This window comes from Esox lucius, chromosome 4, assembly GCF_011004845.1.
Source record: "Esox lucius isolate fEsoLuc1 chromosome 4, fEsoLuc1.pri, whole genome shotgun sequence".
In the NCBI taxonomy this organism is placed as follows: Eukaryota; Metazoa; Chordata; class Actinopteri; order Esociformes; family Esocidae; genus Esox; species Esox lucius.
The window spans coordinates 24,745,728-24,764,859 of NC_047572.1; the positions used below are offsets into that span (position 1 = coordinate 24,745,728).

The following is a 19,132-nucleotide window of genomic DNA, read 5'->3' on the forward strand; positions in this document are numbered from 1 at the left end:
TGGACAAGAAGGCCTGGCTCACAATCGCCGTTCCAATTAATCCCAAAGGTGTTCAGTGGGGTTGAGGTCAACTCGCTGTGCAGGCCACTCGAGTTCCTCCACGCCAACCCTGTCGAACCATGTCTTTATGGACCCTGTTTGCTTTTTGCACAGTCATGCTGCAACAGAAAAGGGCCTTCCCCAAATGGTTGCCACAAAGTTGGAAGCACCCAATTGTCTAAAATGCCTTTGTATCCTGTAGCTTTAAGATGAACCTTCCCTGGAACTAAGGGGCCTAGCCCAAACCATGAAACACAGCCCCAGACCAATATCGCTCCTTCACCAAACTTTACAGCGGGCACTATGCATTCCGGTAGGAAGAGTTCTTTTGGCATCTGCGACACACAGATTTTTCAGACTGCCAGATAGTGAACAGTTTGTGGATCATGGAAACCCATTTTGTGAAGCTCCCGAAACAGCATGCGCTGATGTTCCTTCCAGAGGCAATTTGGAACTCTGTGGTGATGCAACCGATGACACAGAATTTTTACTCTGTGAGTTTGCCTGGTCTACCACAATAATAGCACTTGCCGTTGACCGGGGGCAGATCACATGGGGCAGAAATCTCACTAACTGACTTGTGGCAAAGATGGCATCCTGTGACAGTGTCAAGTTAAAAGTCACTAAGCTCTTCAGTACAACCCATTGTACTACCATTGTTTGTCTATGGAGATTTCAAACTGTGCTACATTTTATGCACCCGTGAGCAATGGGGTGTGGCTGAAACACCTGAACTCAATAATTAGTCGTGGTGTCCACATACTTTTGGCCATATAGTGTATGAACCGAAATTAAAATGCAAGTAGGGTGAAAATATATTTCCACCAAGGCATATGTCTTGTCTGGTTGCATAGGTGTCTTTTATGTCTGCTTTTGTCTTTGTCAATAAATTACTCTTACTCTGGTAGTTGACCTTTCTTCAGTGTTGACCCTCCCCTCAACCTTTCTGAACAAAACATCATTATATTGTGGGTTGTGATTGGTTATGATGAGATACAGTAGAATCAGCGACCTGGCATCCATGTTTAATTATGTGCTTCTTCTGGGCGCATTCTTTTGTCTTCTGGAGAAGCATTTGTTCAAATATTGAAAACAGAGTACAATACTTTATTTATAAAAATTACATATATATATATATATATTCTGATGTGATCCAGAGTCCAGAGACATATGCCTTAGTGTGAGGATGCTGAGTACAAGCATAATGATACTTCTCTGTCCATAAATGAAGTTGAATAATTCATTTCTGCTCTTATTATAATTGATCAAATATATTAATTTGTAAAACAAAGTGTTCTTTGTTGTGTTATTCATGTGACTAGTCATATACTTTCAACCAAAAGCATTGTAACCATTGCAGATTCCTCCAGATTGCAGATGATTCCACACCTTTTTCAGAGGGTTCTACTTCAGTGAAAAGAAAATTATACTCACTGTATGTATTGACTACATAAGGATATTTACATTGTATATTTCTGATACAACTGATTTTCAATCGCCACTGTTGACATGAGCTACCCCATTCAACAATAATAATAAGAAACCAACCTGTGTAACAAGAAACGGCCCTGTGTAATAAGAAACGGCCCTGTGTAATAAGAAACGGCCCTGTGTAATAAGAAACTGTGCTTTGTAATTACAAACATCCCTGTGTAATAAGAAATGGCCCTGTGTAATAAGAAACGGCCCTGTGTAATAAGAAACTGTCCTTTGTAATTACAAACATCCCTGTGTAATAAGAAATGGCCCTGTGTAATAAGAAACCACCCTGTGTAACAAGAAACGACCCTATGTAATAAGAAACGGCCCTGTGTAATAAGAAACAGCCCTGTGTAATAAGAATCAACACTGTGTAATAAGAAAAGTCCTGTTGTAATAAGAAATGTGTTTCTGCAACACCAAAACAAACTTATGCAATAACAAAAGGCCCCCTGTAATACAAAATAATTTTGCATATTGAGAAATGTGCCCCCATAATAAGAAACGGCCCTGTGTAATAAGAAACGTGCCCGTGTAATAAGAAACGGCCCAATGTAATAAGAAACGGCCCAATGTAATAAGAAATGTGCCTGTGTAATAAGAAACGGCCCTGTTTAATAAGAAACGGCCCTGTGTAATAAGAAACGCCCGTGTGTAATAAGAAACACCCCTGTGTAATAAGAAACACCCCTGAGTAATAAGAAACGGTCCTGTGTAATAAGAAACACCCCTGTGTAATAAGAAACGTGCCCATGTAATAAGAGTCGTGCCCGTGTAATAAGCATGCAGTACAGTTGGTTCCTCACCCTGTATGGTAGGAAGAACTCTCGCTTGGCCCTCAGGTAGTTGGACAGGTTTCCGTACTTGCAGTACTCCACTACGACCATGAGGGGTCCGTTGGGTTTGGTGCATGCCCCAAGCAGGTTGACCACATTCAGATGGTTCCCGATGTGAATCAGGATCTTCAGTTCAGACATCAGAGCCTTGTGCTCACTGGCACACGCTCCCTCTGGGCAGGGGAACAGATGTCATGACACACACTGCTGGGGACCTACAATTACAAGCATAACACACACACGTACGCATAACACCTACACACACACACACCTTTCAACATCTTCACCGCAACAGTGTTTAAGCTGCTGTTTTTGCTGACGCCGAATATGGACGCTTCAATGACCTTCCCAAATGCACCATGACCAAGAACCTTCCCTGAGAGAGGGGGAAAGACAGACAGAGTGATGGAGAGGAAGAGACAGAGGGAGGGAGGGAGGGGAATAGAGTGGTAAGTAACAGAAACAGGATTTGTTCACTTAGCTGCTTGTTTGGTTCCTAATCAAAGAGCCACAAATCCTAGTCCTTTCAGAGAACAACATCTGCTAATATAATGAGTAAAATGTAAATTAATTAGACTGAAATAGGAATCTAATTCCGATGGCCACAGGGACAAACAACAGGTTTTCTATGGGAACCAACTTTTACCCAGCAGGCTGTGTGTGGGTGTTTATGGGTGTGTGTGTGTGTGTTTACAGGTTCCTGCAAGGTTAATACAACAAGAATAATTCAACCTACCTGTGACATTTAATTTTTCACTGGTAATATAACAAACAACTTTGAAAGATTATTCTTTGCACCATACATACATCTAGAGAAATCCATTTTCATAGCACAGGACAAATAAGTACAGCCCTAACCCTCTATTGCTTCTTTTTGAGTCATTCTGTAGCAGCTTTACGTGTGTTTTGTCCTGTTGCCAGATCCATGTTTGGTTTAGCTTCAGCTTTTTGACAGATGGCCTAACATTCTCCTCAATAATTCTCTGGTACACTAGGAAATTAATAGATTAATCAAAGATGGCAAGTTGGCCATGCAGCAAAGCAGCCCCAAACCATAATGCCACCGCCTCCATGCTTTACAGTTGGTATGAGGTTCTTCTACTCAAAGGCTATGTTTTTTTCTCCCCAAACATGGCGTCTGGCATTGGAGAAAAACATCTCCAACTCTAACTTCATCTAACCTCATCTGGTCCACCTCGAACCTCATCTAACCTCATCTGGTCAGAGCACATTATTCCAGTAATTATGTTGTTGTTGTCTGGCAAACGTCAGTCATGTCTTGAAATTATTTTTTGAAAGCAGAGGCTTAATCCTTCTTGACCTCCCATTTAGGCCTCCTATTTAGTTTGTCTCTTTATGACAGTTGACTCATGCAATTCGATATTGGTTGAAGAAATAAAACTCTGTAGAGTTCCCTTTGATGTTACTGAGGTGTTCTTAAACATTTCTGTAAGCATCTTTTAGACAGCTTTTGGGCTGAATTTTTTGGGCTGACCAGTCCTTTGTAGATTACCAGATGTCTGGACTTTTCTCAATTTGTAGATCATCTGTCAGATAGTGAAATGATTTACTTTGAATTGCTTCGAAATAGATTTGTAACCCCTCCCGGACTTATGTGCATCAATAATCTTTCAGAACTTAAGTGCTTTGGGCAGGTCTTTGATCTTGGCATGATGTATTACCATACACATTCCGTTAAGACCAAACCACATTTGTAGTCCTTATGGAAGGCTGGACTCTTGCTCTCTAATGGTTTTCTAAACAATTGCACCTGTTTTGGTACACCTGATTATAATTCTAGCCAATGTAGGTGATGGTAGGGGTGTAACATTTTTGTTTTCAACACAAGTTAATTGCGTATCTGTTCATTTTAATTGCATAAATGGTTTCAAAGTTGTAATTTTTTTTGATGATTTGAGAAATTGGGGTACCTTTATCATTGAATGTTGTTGGAATTTAGCTTAAATAATCGTGTTCAAATTGATAAAAAAATTATAATAATGAGAACTTTCCTGGGGATGTAGTTAGTTGTATCTCACAGAGAACTGATAAAAACTAACCAGCATCAAAACCCTGTCAAGATTCCCACAGTTTATAACCTGGATCAACATAATTGTCATCATCATCAGTCGTAGTTCTGAGACTGGCTGCAGTTTACAAGCATTCATCAGGAACACAGAAATCCTAGATTCTAAACTAAAGCTGTTTCTTTGCTTTGCTTACTTGCTTCTTCTCACTCAATCCTAAGTCGTTCTTCGGTTTGTTAACTCCTTTACCCGTATTTGTTCTCACCCTTCCTCCCTGGTTCACTCAGTCATTCTCTGTCCAATCTGCCCTCACCTCCTTACCTAAATGCAAGCGATCTCTGGAAATCTCCCACTGGGACGAGTCGTAGGGGATGTAGTCGCACTGCTCGTCCAGTGGAACCTCTCCTGGGTCCATGATGATGGAGAGATAGCCTGACTTTATGTCTGCTTGGTTTACCTGAAGAAACCGAGAGAAGAGATGGATGGATGGATGGATGGATGGAAGGGCGAGAAAGGAGAGAGTGATGGATGAGAAGATGTGGATGGAGGATAGGAGAGAGAGAGGAGAAAGAGATATTGGGAGTGGAGTAGAGAGGAAGTTGGATTACACTGGGATTACACTGGGATTCAGAATGACAGCTGTTTAGCAAAGAAAGAGACACCAAACTAGGTAAGCAACTCGATGAGAGGTTCCTATATTGTAACTGTTTAAAAGGGCAGAAAGTCTCACAGAATGGTCAAATACCACAATGGAATCCAGGTGGCTGATTGGCTAAAAGTGGTAGTATATCAGGCAGTACACATTTACATTTTAGCAATTTAGTAATTTATACTTATGATTTTTTTATTTATTTAAAATAGTCAATATATTATAAAAGAAAAGTTAATTTCTTGGATTACTTTTAAATACAAAAAAGATGAGGAGACGGAATAATAATAACATGTTGCACGTTCACTCAAATATAAGCCTACAGTATTCCAATAAAATACGGTCAATATCAATGATGTTCTATCTTGTATTTGGAATTAATGTTGAACAATAGGTTGATATTATTTTTCTCCTTGACATTACAGCCTTTGTTGTCTTCAGTGGGAAAAACTCCTAATTACATCAATTTTAATTTCATGTTGTAACACAATAACATTTGGAAAAGGAGGGAGAATACTTTTGAGAGCCACTGTAGCTTGGACCTAACCAAACAACCGTTAGCTTAAACATCATAAACAGGTAGCATGTTTTAAGACCTAACCAAACAACTGTGTTAGTTTTAGCATCACGCAGAGCTAGCGTGTCTTGAGCCTTGACTAAGTAACACTGCTATCTCTTAGACACACTAACATTAATGTTGTACATAGACACTAGAGGATTTGCAACTAAAATCCTTTTCCTATGAGTCTAAAGAGTAAAGTGAGTTCTCAGGATGGGGAGGGGAAAGGTCAACAGAATCACAGTCACACTCTGATAAGTGGAGTTAAACCTTAAAGCAAAGTGAGTCATGTTTATAGTATTCGCAGGGTGTATGTGTATGTGTATGTCTTAATATAATGTGTGTGTGTGTGTGTGTGTCTATGTATATGTATACTAACCCGTTTAACATTGCAGAATATGAGGATGAGCAGAGCCCAGAAGAACACAGCGATGACACCCGTCCCGATAAGAATTACAATTTCAACATTAGCCCGGTCGCTGGAACCTAGAGGGGTAAACACCAACAACAACATCAGACTGTCATCAGAATAACAAGAAACAAAAACACTGCATAAGGCATTTGACAGAGATGCCAACAGCACGGCTTTCAAAAACGATTTCCCCCTTTTCCCACAGTCAATGTCAGCGCTGAATGTCCACCACCTACAATCAGACTACACGTTGGCCTTGCTGTGTGGAATGTAAGTAGGTCTACTCAATGGAGTAGGACTTCTGGGTTCCATTTCCAATGCGACCCATTTGCAAAATGTAAGTTGCTCTGGTAAAAACACGGCTAAATGGTGTATATTTCCAAACAAGAGAGGTGAGGAAGGCAGACTGGAGAGAAAAAAGAAAAAGAGAATCAAGAGGAAGGGAAAGAGAGGGGGGGGGGGGAAAGACGGGGAAAGTGGAGGAGAAGAGAGGACGGGGGAGAGGGGGGAGAAAGAGAGGAGCAGGCGGATCAGGGAAATGGGAAGAGTGTTTGTGAGTCAGTGTGGAGCCAGAAGCAGAAGTGGAGGTGTGTGTTCCTGTCTCACCCAGCACAGTGACAACAGCCGAGGACTGTACACAGCCTCTCTGGTTACAGGCAGTGCAGGTGTAGAGACCAGCGTCCTCTTCTCTGACACGCTGGATACTCAATGTCCTGTTGGCGTCCTGCAACTGAACTCCTACACACACACACACACACACACACAGATGTCAATTATACAATCAAGCACACACACACACACCCACACCCTGGCTAGTCCATCTTATCTGCAGACCTGACAGCCAGACCCCCACCTTCCACCCGGCTGTTCTCAGAATGAAACATGATCTCTCTCCTAAAATGTCATTTAATCCATTACCAACCTAACCTATAACCCCTGAGCTCTACAGTGCAGGAGACACCCATAAACTATGAACCATAACCCCTGATCTCTATAGTGCTGGAGACAACCATAAACCCTGACCTATAACCCCTGACCTCTGCAATGCTGGAGACACAGAAAATCCCTGAACCCTATGATGCTTGAAGCTAATAGCTCATATCTTCTGCACTCATGTCTTCAGCTACAGGTGAGTGTGTGTGTGTGTGTGTAGGTGTCTATGTAATGGTGTGTGTGTGTGTGTGCGTGTGTGTAGGTATTCGTGCACACAGAAGGAACAGAAGGTGAGAGCAAAAGCTGAGAGGAAAAGAGGCAGCACCATCTTGACCCTGTACTGGCGGTTCATATACATGTTTTTTTACTTTTTAAATCTGATGTCAGATCTCACAGGGAACCTTGACCCTTGTACGGTCATATCCCAAAAACAGTGTGAGACTTCAGCTTCAGCCTAAACCCTGATCTCTTGTCCAATAAACATATAACATATATTTCAAGAGATTTCAGAGTTACCCTGATAAGTCAATATATAAACTTAAATTAGTGACAAACCTAAGCTGCTACAATCTTTGCAAGAACCAAACAAATAAAACTGGTCACATGACCCCTGTACTAGCCTCTTTACATTACTGTTAAGGCTAGGGCTGATTACAGTTTTTTACTGATAGCCTACAGTACAAAGCGTTACACGGACTGTCTCCTACAGTACTTACCTCTCAGAATTGGTCATACCTACATGTACAGAACACTAGGATCACAAGATGCAGGCCTCCTTATCATACCCAGACTCTCTAAACAAACTGGAGGCAAGGCTTTCTCCCACAGAGCTCCACTACTCTGGAGTGGTTAAAGTGAGATATGCAGACTCAGGCAGGTGCAGTTACTTCCTGCCTGGTTGGGCCTGTCCGGGGTTACCTTCAGACATGGCCACAGTGTCTCTGGACCCTCTGGTTCAGCCCCTTGTAAAAACTGTTGTTTAATAATAATGTTGAGTAATGTTTTGGCTGTTGTTTAATGGCACTTTTCTTTAATAATATTGTTGAGTAATGTTTCGGCTGTTGTTTATTGGCACTTTTCTTTAATAATACTGTTGAGTAATGTTTTGACTGTTGTTTATTGATACAGTTGTTTAATAATACTGTTGAGTAATCTTTCGACTGCTATTTACTGATACTGTTGTTTAATAATAATGTTGAGTAATGTTTTGACTGCTGTTAACTGATATTGTTGTTTAATAATAATGTTGAGTAATGTTTCGGCTGTTGTTTACTGATACTGTAGTTTAATAATACTGTTGAGTAATGTTTCGACTGCTGTTTACTGATACTATTGTTTATAATACTGTTGAGTAATGTTACAACTGTTGTTTACTGGCACTCTTCTTTAATAATACTGTAGAGTAATGTTTGACCCCTCCATGAACTGCCATCTTAACGTGGTGGAGGGGTTTGAGTACCCCAGTGACCCTAGGAGCTGTGTTGCCTGGGGCTATATGCCCCTGGTAGGGTCTCCCAAGGCAAACAGGTCCTAGGCGACGGGTCAGACGAAGAGCGGTTCAAAACCCTTTATTGATGAGAAACATTTTGAGGTCTGTGACGTTGCCCGGTATGGCGCAGCCAGGGCCCCACCCTGGAGCCAGGCCCAGGGTTGGGGCTTGTACGCGAGCGCCTGGTGGCCGGGCCTTTCCCCATGGGGCCCGGCCGGGCTCAGCCCGAAGGAGCGACATGGGGCCGCATTCCCGTGGGCTCATCACCTGCAGGAGGGACCATAAGGGGCCGGTGTGGAGAGGATCGGGCGGCAGTCGAAGGCGGGGGCCTAGACAACCCGATCCCTGGACTCTTCACCACTCTGGAGTTGCCCATGGTGAGAGGTGGCGGGCTGGTGTGGGTTTGCTTATAGCTCCCAAGCTCTGCCGCCATGTGTTGGAGTTTACCCCGGTGAACGAGAGGGTCGTGTCCCTGCGCCTACGGGTTGGGGATAGGTCTCTCACTGTTGTTTGTGCCTACGGGCCGAACGGCAGTGCAGAGTACCCGACCTTCTTGGAGTCTCTGGGAGGGGTGCTGGAAAGTGCTCCGACTGGGGACTCCATCGTTCTACTGGGGGACTTCAACGCCCACGTGGGCAACGACAGTGACACCTGGAGGGGCGTGATTGGGAGGAACGGCCCCCCTGATCTGAACCCGAGCGGTGTTCAGTTATTGGACTTCTGTGCTAGTCACAGTTTGTCCATAAAGAACACCATGTTCAAGCATAAGGGTGTCCATCAGTGCACGTGGCAGCAGAACACCCTAGGCCGTAGGTCGATGATCGACTTTGTTGTCGTTTCATCTGACCTGCGGCCGTATGTCTTGGACACTCGGGTGAAGAGAGGGGAGGAGCTGTCAACTGATCACCACCTCATGGTGAGTTGGATCCGATGGCGGGGGAGGAAGCTGGACAGACTCAGCAGGCCCAAGCGTACTGTAAGGGTCTGCTGGGAACGTCTGGCCGAGTCTCCTGTCAGAGAGATCTTTAACTCCCACCTCCGGCAGAGCTTCGACTGGATCCCGAGGGAGGCTGGAGATATTGAGTCCGAGTGGACCATGTTCTTCACCGCCATTGTCGAAGCAACCGCTCGGAGCTGTGGCCGTAAGGTCTCTGGTGCCTGTCGAGGCGGCAATCCCCGAACCCGGTGGTGGACACCGGAAGTAAGGGATGCCGTCAAGCTGAAGGAGTCCTATCAGGCCTGGTTGGCTTGGCTTGTGAGACTCCTGAGGCAGCTGACGGGTACCGGCAGGCCAAGCACACTGCAGCCCGGGTGGTTGTGGAGGCAAAAACTCGGGCCTGGGAGGAGTTCGGGGAGGGCATGGAGAAGGACTATCGGCTGGCCTCGAAGAGATTCTGGCAAATCGTCCGGGGTCTCAGGAGAGGGAAACAGTGCCCTGTTTACAGTAGAGGTGGGCAGCTGTTGACCTCAACTGGGGATGTCGTCGGGTGGTGGAAGGAGTACTTCGAGGATCTCCTCAATCTCGCCGTCACGTCTTCCATTGAGGAAGCAGAGGATGAGGGCTCAGAGGTGGACTCGTCCATCACCCGGGCTGAAGTCACAGAGGTAGTCAAGAAACTCCTTGGTGGCAAGGCACCGGGGGTGGATGAGATCCGCCCTGAGTACCTCAAGTCTCAGGATGTTGTGGGGCTGTCTTGGTTGACACGCCTGTGCAACATCGTGTGGCGGTCGGGGACAGTGCCTCTGGGATGGCATACCGGGGTGGTGGTCCCTCTTTTTAAGAAGGGGGACTGGAGGGTGTGTTCCAACTATAGGGGGATCACACTTCTCAGCCTCCGGGAAAGTCTATGCCAGGGTTCTAGAGAGGAGAATACGGCCGATAGTTGAACCTCGGATTCAGGAGGAACAGTGTGGTTTTCGTCCGGGCCGTGGAACACTGGACCAGCTCTATACCCTCTACGGGGTGCTGGAGGGTTCATGCCCAACCAATCCACATGTGTTTTGTGGATTTGGAGAAGGCATTCGACTGTGTCCCTCGCAGTATCCTGTGTAGAGTGCTTCAGGAAGCTCTCGATTTCCTCGTCAATCTACGTTCCTACTCTCACCTATGGTCATGAGCTTTGGGTCATGACCAAAAGGACAAGATCCCGGATACAGGCGGCCTTCTCCGCAGGGTGGCTGGGCGATCCCTTAGAGATAGGGTGAAAAGCTTGGTCACCCGGGAGGAGCTCAAAGTAGAGCCGCTGCTCCTCCACATCGAGAGGGGTCAGCTGAGGTGGCTTGGGCATCTGTTTCGGATGCCTCCGGAAAGCCTACCTGGGAAGGTGTTCCGGGCCCGTCCCACTGGGAGGAGACCCCGGGGAAGACTTAGGACATGCTGGAGGGACTATGTCTCCCGGCTGGCCTGGGAACGGCTCAGTGTCCCCCCGGAAGAGCTGGAGGAAGTGTCTAGGGAGAGGGAAGTCTGGGCATCTCTGCTTAGACTGCTGCCCCTGCAACCCGGCCCCGGATAAGCGGAAGAAAATGATGATGATGAGTAATGTTTTGACTGCTGTTTACTGATACAGTTATTTCCTGATGTCTATACTGTTGTTTAGCAGGTCACTAGCAGGTCACTCCTCTAGACCCTCTGCCCTATCAATCTGGGTGTGAAATTCAACACTGCTCTTCTACTAGTCACATCTGTTTTTCTCACCTGAACTAGGCTCGGATATCTGATGCAGAAATGTTTATCAAAGCATTTTCTCTAGAATGAATTAAGAGGAATGCGGTACTTGGGGTCTTGCCTGCAAACTCAAACTCAAGTTACAGCTCATTCAAATCGTTGTTGTAAAGGACCTTGAGACCATCGCATAAGTCTGCCAATATCATCACTATCCTTGCTGACCCCCACTGGCTTCCCGCCCTCAAAGTATTTACTTAATTATTTCCTTAAAATAAAGGATCTGGCGATTAGTCATCATTAGACAAGCAAATAGGCTGTAGGACTATTCAGCAGTACACGGTTGCCTCATGGGTAGCTACCGGATATTGGGGTGTGTGAGTGAACCCACCTGACATGAGGTGCAAGGGCTGGTTGTCTTTGAACCAGGAGAGGCGTGGCAAAGGAGTTCCCTCTACGTCACACTCCATCAAGAGAGACTCGCTGACATTCACCGTCTGATTGGATGGATTGTGTATGTAGCGGGGGGCTTCTAGAGCTGGGGAGGGGAATTTAGTTGAATTGAGAGAGGAAATGGATAAAGAGAGAGAAATGAAATCTGGTTGAGGTCATGGGGTCACGGGGTCAGGGCTGTACAAGTCTATTCCTACTTCTGAAGTATTGATGTTTTTTAAGGGCCCTCTAGGGATTGACAGCATTAATTCTGGTTGGGCTGAATTCCATTTAAATATAAGTCAATTTAGAAAGTTAATCATTATTATTTCAATGCCAAATGTATTCCTAATTCCTAGCATTTAGTAGAATCTGAACTTCAACCCCACCCCTGGCCTTCATCTGTCTCTTCAAACTTTGAGCCCATCCTTGATCCCTGTCTTTCTCTCTCTCTCTCTCTGAGCTGTCTGTCTCTCACCTTTGACAGAGATGTATTTTCCCAGACAGTGTTTGGCTCGGCTTCGTCTTCTCTGCACCTCACACACATAGGTCCCTTCGTCCTGCAGTGTGACCTTGGGTATGGTTGTGGCCAGGACCCAGCTGTTGGACTCCTCCTGATAGGCCAGTTCCCCGTCAAGGCGGTCGGCATACAGGTGGAGGCTAGGACAGTCCAGATCCAATGGTTTCCCTCTCTTGTCCTGCAGCGCCTGACACACACACACACACACACACCTTTTAGGGGTCTCTGTCCATGTGGGGACACGCTTTCCCTTGACCCCGTTTTGGCAAGATTTGATGTCTTATTTTGAGTAACTAGCTTAATGCTACAGGTATATGATATAGGGTTAATGATATAGGGTTAATGATACAGGGTTAATACTACAGGGTTAATAATACAGGGTTAATGCTACAGGGTTAAAATGCTACAGCTTTACATGATCAGTCTGTACATGGCTTATCCCACACGTGTACAAAATCCTGCAATCCACTTTTCTCTACAGACAACGGTTACCTGTGGATCCAGGCGATACCAGGTGAGCTGTTCGTAAGTGTAGTTGTCAGCACTGCAGCGGAGCCACACATTCTCCTGTTCCAGCGGTTCCTCAGTTGGACCCAGCTCAACACTAAACCCCTCTGGGATGGCTGAGGGACGGAGAAAGGGAAGGAGGCAATATGTTATTCTTGTACAGTATGATAATGTCCTCATTAGAGACGTTACTAATGTACAGGGTGATACTCACTGGTCACATAGAAGTATATGAGCCTCTGGTCTCTGCCCACTTTGTTGTCAGCAGAACATTTATACATGACAGACACACTGGCGTTGTGGATAACCAGTCGGCTGACAATCTGTAGACACAGGAAATGCTCTTAAAATGATAAAACGCTGTTATATGTTATTATAACATATACTGATGGATGGACTTGTAAAACAGTGTTAAATGTAATTGTAAAAAAACAGATAGATAGATAGATACTGCTAGTAGTTATTAGTTACATTACATGTTAACAATAGCATTATTGGCAAATAAATACTTGGTTATAATGTATTATAAAACAAAGTTAAATGTTGTTGAAAAATATGGAGTGGATATCCACACCTGTCTTGAGAGACAGAAAAATAAATACAAATAGCGCCGCCTATTGTCCCGCTGGCGGGTTTTATTAAAAATTTTAACTACATGTTATTTTTGTTTTTAAAGACAAATTAGTGAAAGATATCTGGTTCTTGAGCAACATGTAGACAAGATTTGGACCAATCACTACAGGGGCTTTTGACTCACTGAGCATTTCTAGAAAGTCACCACAGGGCAATGAACAAAACTTTGTTGCTCACTGCAGTAACAGGTAAATATTCTGCTGGGTCTGGTTATATTATATTGATTAACGGTCAGATCTGTTTGGTCTGACTTAATTCTGATGGAACCATCAACAGTGAGAGGTTGGAAAGATTGGGAAAAGGACAGCATCCCGGAGTATTGCTGATCCATTTCATGTCATTTTGATGAACCAAGGACATTTCTATGAGACCCCAAACGTTTGAGCGGCAGTGTACATTTAAGGGTTTGGATTTAAAAATGACTGAATCAACTGTCACCATTTTTCTTTTATGACAACAGCTCTCATTGGATGTTGATTTGTGCGTGTTTGTAGTTGGTAGATGCTGGATGAAAACACGGACTCTGTGGAGGCTGATTTGTGCGTGCGTGCGGCTGTGTCTGGGGTGTGGTGTTCTGGTAGATGCTGGATGAAAACACGGACTCTGTGGAAGCTGATTTGTGCGTGTGTGCGGCTGTGTCTGGGGTGTGGTGTTCTGGTAGATGCTGGATGAAAACACGGACTCTGTGGATGTTGACGTGACTTCAAGTTTTCAGCTGACACGCCTGCCACTCCCTCACAACAGGAACTGACCTCACAGGTGTGACCGACAACAAGAAGTGTGCTGTGTGTTTGTGTGTGTGTGTGTTTGTGTGTGTGTGAGAAAGAGTGCCCAATCGCATGTGTTTGTGTGTGAGTGTGTGAGAGATGGAGTAGGTTTAGGTATTACTGTTTCAGGTTAGGGTAAGGGTTAGATTTAGGGCTAGGGAATATGGAACATGGATTTCAGGGTCAGTGTTCGGTCTCAGGTCCCTAAAAGGATTGAAAGACAAATGTGTGTGTGTATTTATTCCCATTCCTGTCAGGAAGTGTGATCAGGAAGAAGGTTCTAAATATTTCTAATGTGGAAATGGAACACTTGCCCTGTTCGCACATACACGTACACACTACACACACTACACACACCATTTGTACAGTCACAAACACACACATACACACACACCCTCTGTCCTCTCTGATTGACACACAATGTCTCACAATCCACGGTTCTTGAAACTTGTATAAAGGCTTGATTTGACAACTAACCTGAAGAATGTCCTTTTGCCTGAGCTAATCAACACATCCAGAAATAATTGATGCATTTAAATGTAAATGTTGGGCATTTGCCTACATTACAATGATTCCCTTGGTATTATTTAACTGTAGTTTATTCTCTTCATTCTAAACCTGCACTCTCAATGTCTAACCTTTATATATGTTTCTTTTTACTGTTACGTTTTTACTCTCACCCAATTTCTGGATATCTATCTGGGGGATCTATTCGGGGGATCTATCTGGGGGATCCCTGGGGAAAACCACTATCCTGTGACTTTACCCTGGTGCCATTCAGGGACCCATAGTAACCTTTGTATTTCTATCCAATTCAGTATGAGAATATTACAAGTTAACTACATTACTTTAACATTTCCATTAACAGGAGATTGTCACGGTGCAGGTACTATATAGACTGGTGAACTAACCTTCTCACGGCCATCCACCACTTCCACTGAGGTCTCAATGTTCTCTGTCCTGTTACCATTGTTCTCCGAGTCCATGTCCTGCCAGTTCTGACAGTCTGAGATCCGGTCGCTACGGCCCTTACGGTCCCTCCGACTCCTATGACACCAATCAATCAGTCAGTCAAATAACCAATCATCAATCAGGACTTGCAGTCTTTTTATTTAAAATCATGGCTTCCAGTAATTTTGAAATACAATAAGGACTTTCAGTCTTTTAATTTAATATCATGATTTCCAGTCATTTTATATAGTCAGGACATGTTTTATGTTCATGTATTTCGATTACAGTGATTTTATCCACACAATTAAGTCCAGAATCACAGCCTTCTTCCCCACTGTATGTCCTTTGTTATTTATACACTGTTCCAGTTGATATTCAGACACTCTTTCAGTGGATATTCAGACCATTTTCCAGTTGATATTCAAACCCTGTTCCAGTTGATATTCAGACCATTTTCCAGTTGATATTCAAACCCCCGTTCCAGTTGATATTCAGACCTTTTTCCAGTTGATATTCAAACATTGTTCCAGTTGATATTCAGACCATTTTCCAGTCGATATTCAAACACTGTCCCAGTTGATATTCAGACCATTTTCCAGTTGATATTCAAACACTGTCCCAGTTGATATTCAGACCATTTTCCAGTTGATATTTACACCATTTTCTGGTTAATATTCAGCCCCTGTTTAAGTTGATATTCAGAACTGTTTAGTTGATATTCAGACTCTGTGCCAGATATTTCCATGGTGTGGAATGGACAGGGAGGAAACATATCAAACATACACACCCACCAACACACTTAAGCATGCACACACCAACACAACCCACACATAAATACAAAGTTTGGAGAACCTGATGCGAGACAGTCTTTAATAGTGAAGGGAAATGTAGCGACATCTTTTTCTGAAACACATCTTTTTCTGAAAAATGCAGCTCTAATGATTGTTTTATGATTGTTTTGGGTGACTTGTGTGTAGTGTACACAGATAACAGAAAAATAATTTACAAACCAAGGACGCTTCTAACAGAGCTGTTTCTCTCTGCAGCCATGTGGTCATACATTACACAATATATTGTAGAGACACATACATCCTTGTCATCTCCCCACTCACCCTCCCTCGCCTGCATTTCCCTCCCTCGATTGTCTTTTCTCTCATGGTCAGACGATGTGTGTGTGTGTGTGTGTGTGTATGCATTAAGATCACATAGAGACAGTCTACATTATTCAGTGTTGATCCTTTGTCCCCAGGATGTAGTGGCTGTTACTTCAACCACTAATCATCCTAACAGTCATCACTGTACGCCTCCTAGATTGTTTTGGATGAGGACAGAGGAGTCTGAATCAATGACTAAACAATTAAAAGTGCATGTGCGTGTCATGGTCACAGGATGTGTCTGGGATACTGGTGTGTGTGTGTGGTACAGGTGTGTGTGTGAGGCACAGGAGTGTGTGTGTGGCACAGGAGTTTGTGTGTGGTACTGGTGTGTGTGTGTGTGTGTGTGTGTGGTACAGCAGTGTGTGATGTGGTAGAAGTGTGTGTGTGATAGAGGTGTGTGTGTGTGGTAGAGGTGTGGGTGTGTGGTACAGGTTTGTGCATGTGTGTGGTGCAGTTGTATGTGTGTGATAGAAGTGTGTTTGCGTGTGTGTGATAGAGGTGTGTGTGGTACAGGTGTGTGTGTGTGTGTGGTAGGAGCTGTGTGTGTCTTACATGCGGCGGGAGCTGTTGGGTCCACACGGGCTCCAGGCACGCCACTGCCACGTGATGACAGGCGCGGGGCGTCCATATGCTGTACAGGTGAGGGTTTGGCTGCTGCCACGGCGATACGGGTTAGAGGGCGGGGCAACTTCCTTCTCATGGATCAGAGGCGGAACTTGGGGAGGAATAGAATATTACTGTTCCGTCTTCAGCACCTAGTCAGCGAAGCGGTTTTCTGGCTACTCTATTGGCTGTGTTTTGCTCTTGGGTACAACAGCATAAAAGAGGTGGATGCTAGTTTGCCTCCTAATGTTTAGAATTACAGTGTCAAGGTTCGGTTGCCGACGGCGTGATAATCATGGTGTTGTTACCATTGACAGTGAGCGTGATGGTCAGCCTCCTCTCCAGCAGGGCGGCAGTGTTTTTTAGGACGACGGTGTAGTTTCCAGCATCCTCGGGCTGTACGTCTCGGATCTCTAACGTGTGGTGCTGGTGGAGACGCATCCTGTTGAACTCTGGGCGGCGGCTAATCAACCTGTCACCTTTATACCTGGAGAAGAGTTAGAATCATGCAATCACCTTTATATTATACCTGAAAGAAAGACAGTTACTATGACTCCCTCCCACCCTCATGGACATAAAGGTTCCAGAGGGTAAATAACAGCAGACTGTCTCACCACTGAGTGTCTGGGCTGGGGTACGCTGACACTTTTACCAACAGTTTAAAAGACTTCTGTCCTGTTGTTGCCTCGACAACCGAGCCACTTCTGTAGTCCAGGCTGATGAATGGCTTCTCTGGTACAGGACACACATACGGACACAGACAAGCGCACAAACACACACAAACAGGATGTGTGACGTTACTAGAGGTGGTTTGGTGAAGCACTTAGTCAAAAGCATCTTTGCAGGGGACAGGAAGACATTGACAAGGTAAGCAATGACCTAGGCTTTGGTTTAGCAAGCTAACACAGTCATATGGCGCAGAGACAGCCTGGCTTTCAAACCCAGTTGTTACCATGCACTATGACTTGGGTTGCCAGGTCCAAGGATTTTTCCACACTGATGGCAGAGCAGGTGTATGTCCCGGTGTCTGTCGTATTGACACTCTGGATGGTCAGGATGCTGACGGCCTCCGTGAAACGCAGCAGAGAGTTACGCTGGTGGACTACGCTTACTGAACTATTCATCTAAAGAACGGAGAGAAGGAGGGGAGGGAGGGAGGCAGGGAGGGAGGGAGAGAGAGAGGAGGGGGAGGATGTGAGAGAGGAGGAGTTTCGGGGGGTGAGCAGGGTGGGGGGGGGGGGGGTAGGAGGGAGAAGAGGAGGTAAGGGTGTGGAGGTGAAAGAGGAGAGGGAGGAGGAGGTGAGAGAGCAGGAGAAAAAGGTGAAAAACCTAACAGCCCACAACACAACAAATACTCAAACAAACAACAACAAGTAAAAGCCCAACACCAAATCATCCTCCACAGTCACTGAACACAACAATCCCTGAACACCCCAGATACTCATGAACAGCTCAATGGGACTCATTCACCAGCCATTCTAATGAAGACATTTCTTCTTACAGTTTTTCTCGATTGCTTAAAAACAAAAACCGCTTCATGTTGCACAAAAGCCCATACCCTCATGTCATTCCCACATTTACACACACATTTCCCATAAACGTAAACACTATTCGCCTTTGCATAATATTCTGGCATACTATATGGTATGCAAGTATTCGATTTGAGATTCACCCTCTCTGTGTGATTTCTGTGTGCACACAGCCCTTTTATTAGGATTGGCGGTGTCCCTAAACGATGAGTCCCTAATTAGCAACAACAAGCACGCGCTTTCAATTTATGAGGACAATGGGACTCATCGTTACAAGAACTTCTGTGCAAATAATTCTGCGGTTTAAGAAAACGTCTCAAATCTGACGTGAATACAATCCTTCCATGTCTTCCAAATTGCTAATTTAGCTGCCCCTGACACTGAATAAAGCAAAATGACTACACCACATCGCCTAAAACTATTCTTAGGTCCAAATATAAACAGCTGGGAGAAAAAGAATCCACCCAAAGTGGAGAAGCAACCAAGCAGAAGACCAGGTCAAACACCCCCACCAACCTGGGACACCGCAAAAACAGATGTGCAAGAGTTTCAGACTCAGCACAAAACGGATAGTCAATCTTAAACACTAGTATCCAAGTGTACCTTGGATACAAGCACCATTTATATTTACAGCGCCATTTATAATCATTCATTTATAATCATTCACTGTAGGTCAGCTCCCCTCTTATCACAAGGCAGTAATAGGCTGTGCGAGTGGGGGAGAGATGGAGAGAATATGTAAGCCCAATAAACAGATAAACATGACGTCAAACACTGATATCTTTATCTATTGCCCTGGTTCCTCTACATGAAGTCTACATAACATAGAATAAATCACCAAATGCAATCCGCCCAGTTAAGGACAACCCCGGACCTCTTGTCATGTTTGAGTATCCATGCCAACGTCCTTCTACACAGGCCCTGTTCAATACAAATGGAGCTTTTGGC

At 44.6% G+C, this 19,132-nt stretch overlaps 1 protein-coding gene across 2 annotated transcripts in view; it reads right to left on the reverse strand.

The window, feature by feature from the left end:
• flt4 (fms related receptor tyrosine kinase 4) overlaps positions 1–19,132 on the reverse strand; it is a 67,462-nt gene that overhangs the window by 8,579 nt on the left and 39,751 nt on the right. For both annotated transcript variants that reach the window (XM_013133599.4, XM_013133598.4), the window contains exons 7-20: positions 17,608–17,779; positions 17,270–17,387; positions 16,964–17,142; positions 16,605–16,767; positions 14,856–14,991; positions 12,759–12,867; positions 12,530–12,660; positions 11,996–12,224; positions 11,477–11,623; positions 6,608–6,739; positions 5,969–6,075; positions 4,703–4,838; positions 2,626–2,730; positions 2,325–2,527 (exon numbers count right to left, since the gene is read on the reverse strand). In XM_013133599.4, the coding sequence (XP_012989053.3) occupies positions 2,325–2,527; positions 2,626–2,730; positions 4,703–4,838; positions 5,969–6,075; positions 6,608–6,739; positions 11,477–11,623; positions 11,996–12,224; positions 12,530–12,660; positions 12,759–12,867; positions 14,856–14,991; positions 16,605–16,767; positions 16,964–17,142; positions 17,270–17,387; positions 17,608–17,779 (2,067 nt within the window). The remainder of the gene's footprint in view (positions 1–2,324; positions 2,528–2,625; positions 2,731–4,702; positions 4,839–5,968; positions 6,076–6,607; positions 6,740–11,476; positions 11,624–11,995; positions 12,225–12,529; positions 12,661–12,758; positions 12,868–14,855; positions 14,992–16,604; positions 16,768–16,963; positions 17,143–17,269; positions 17,388–17,607; positions 17,780–19,132) is intronic.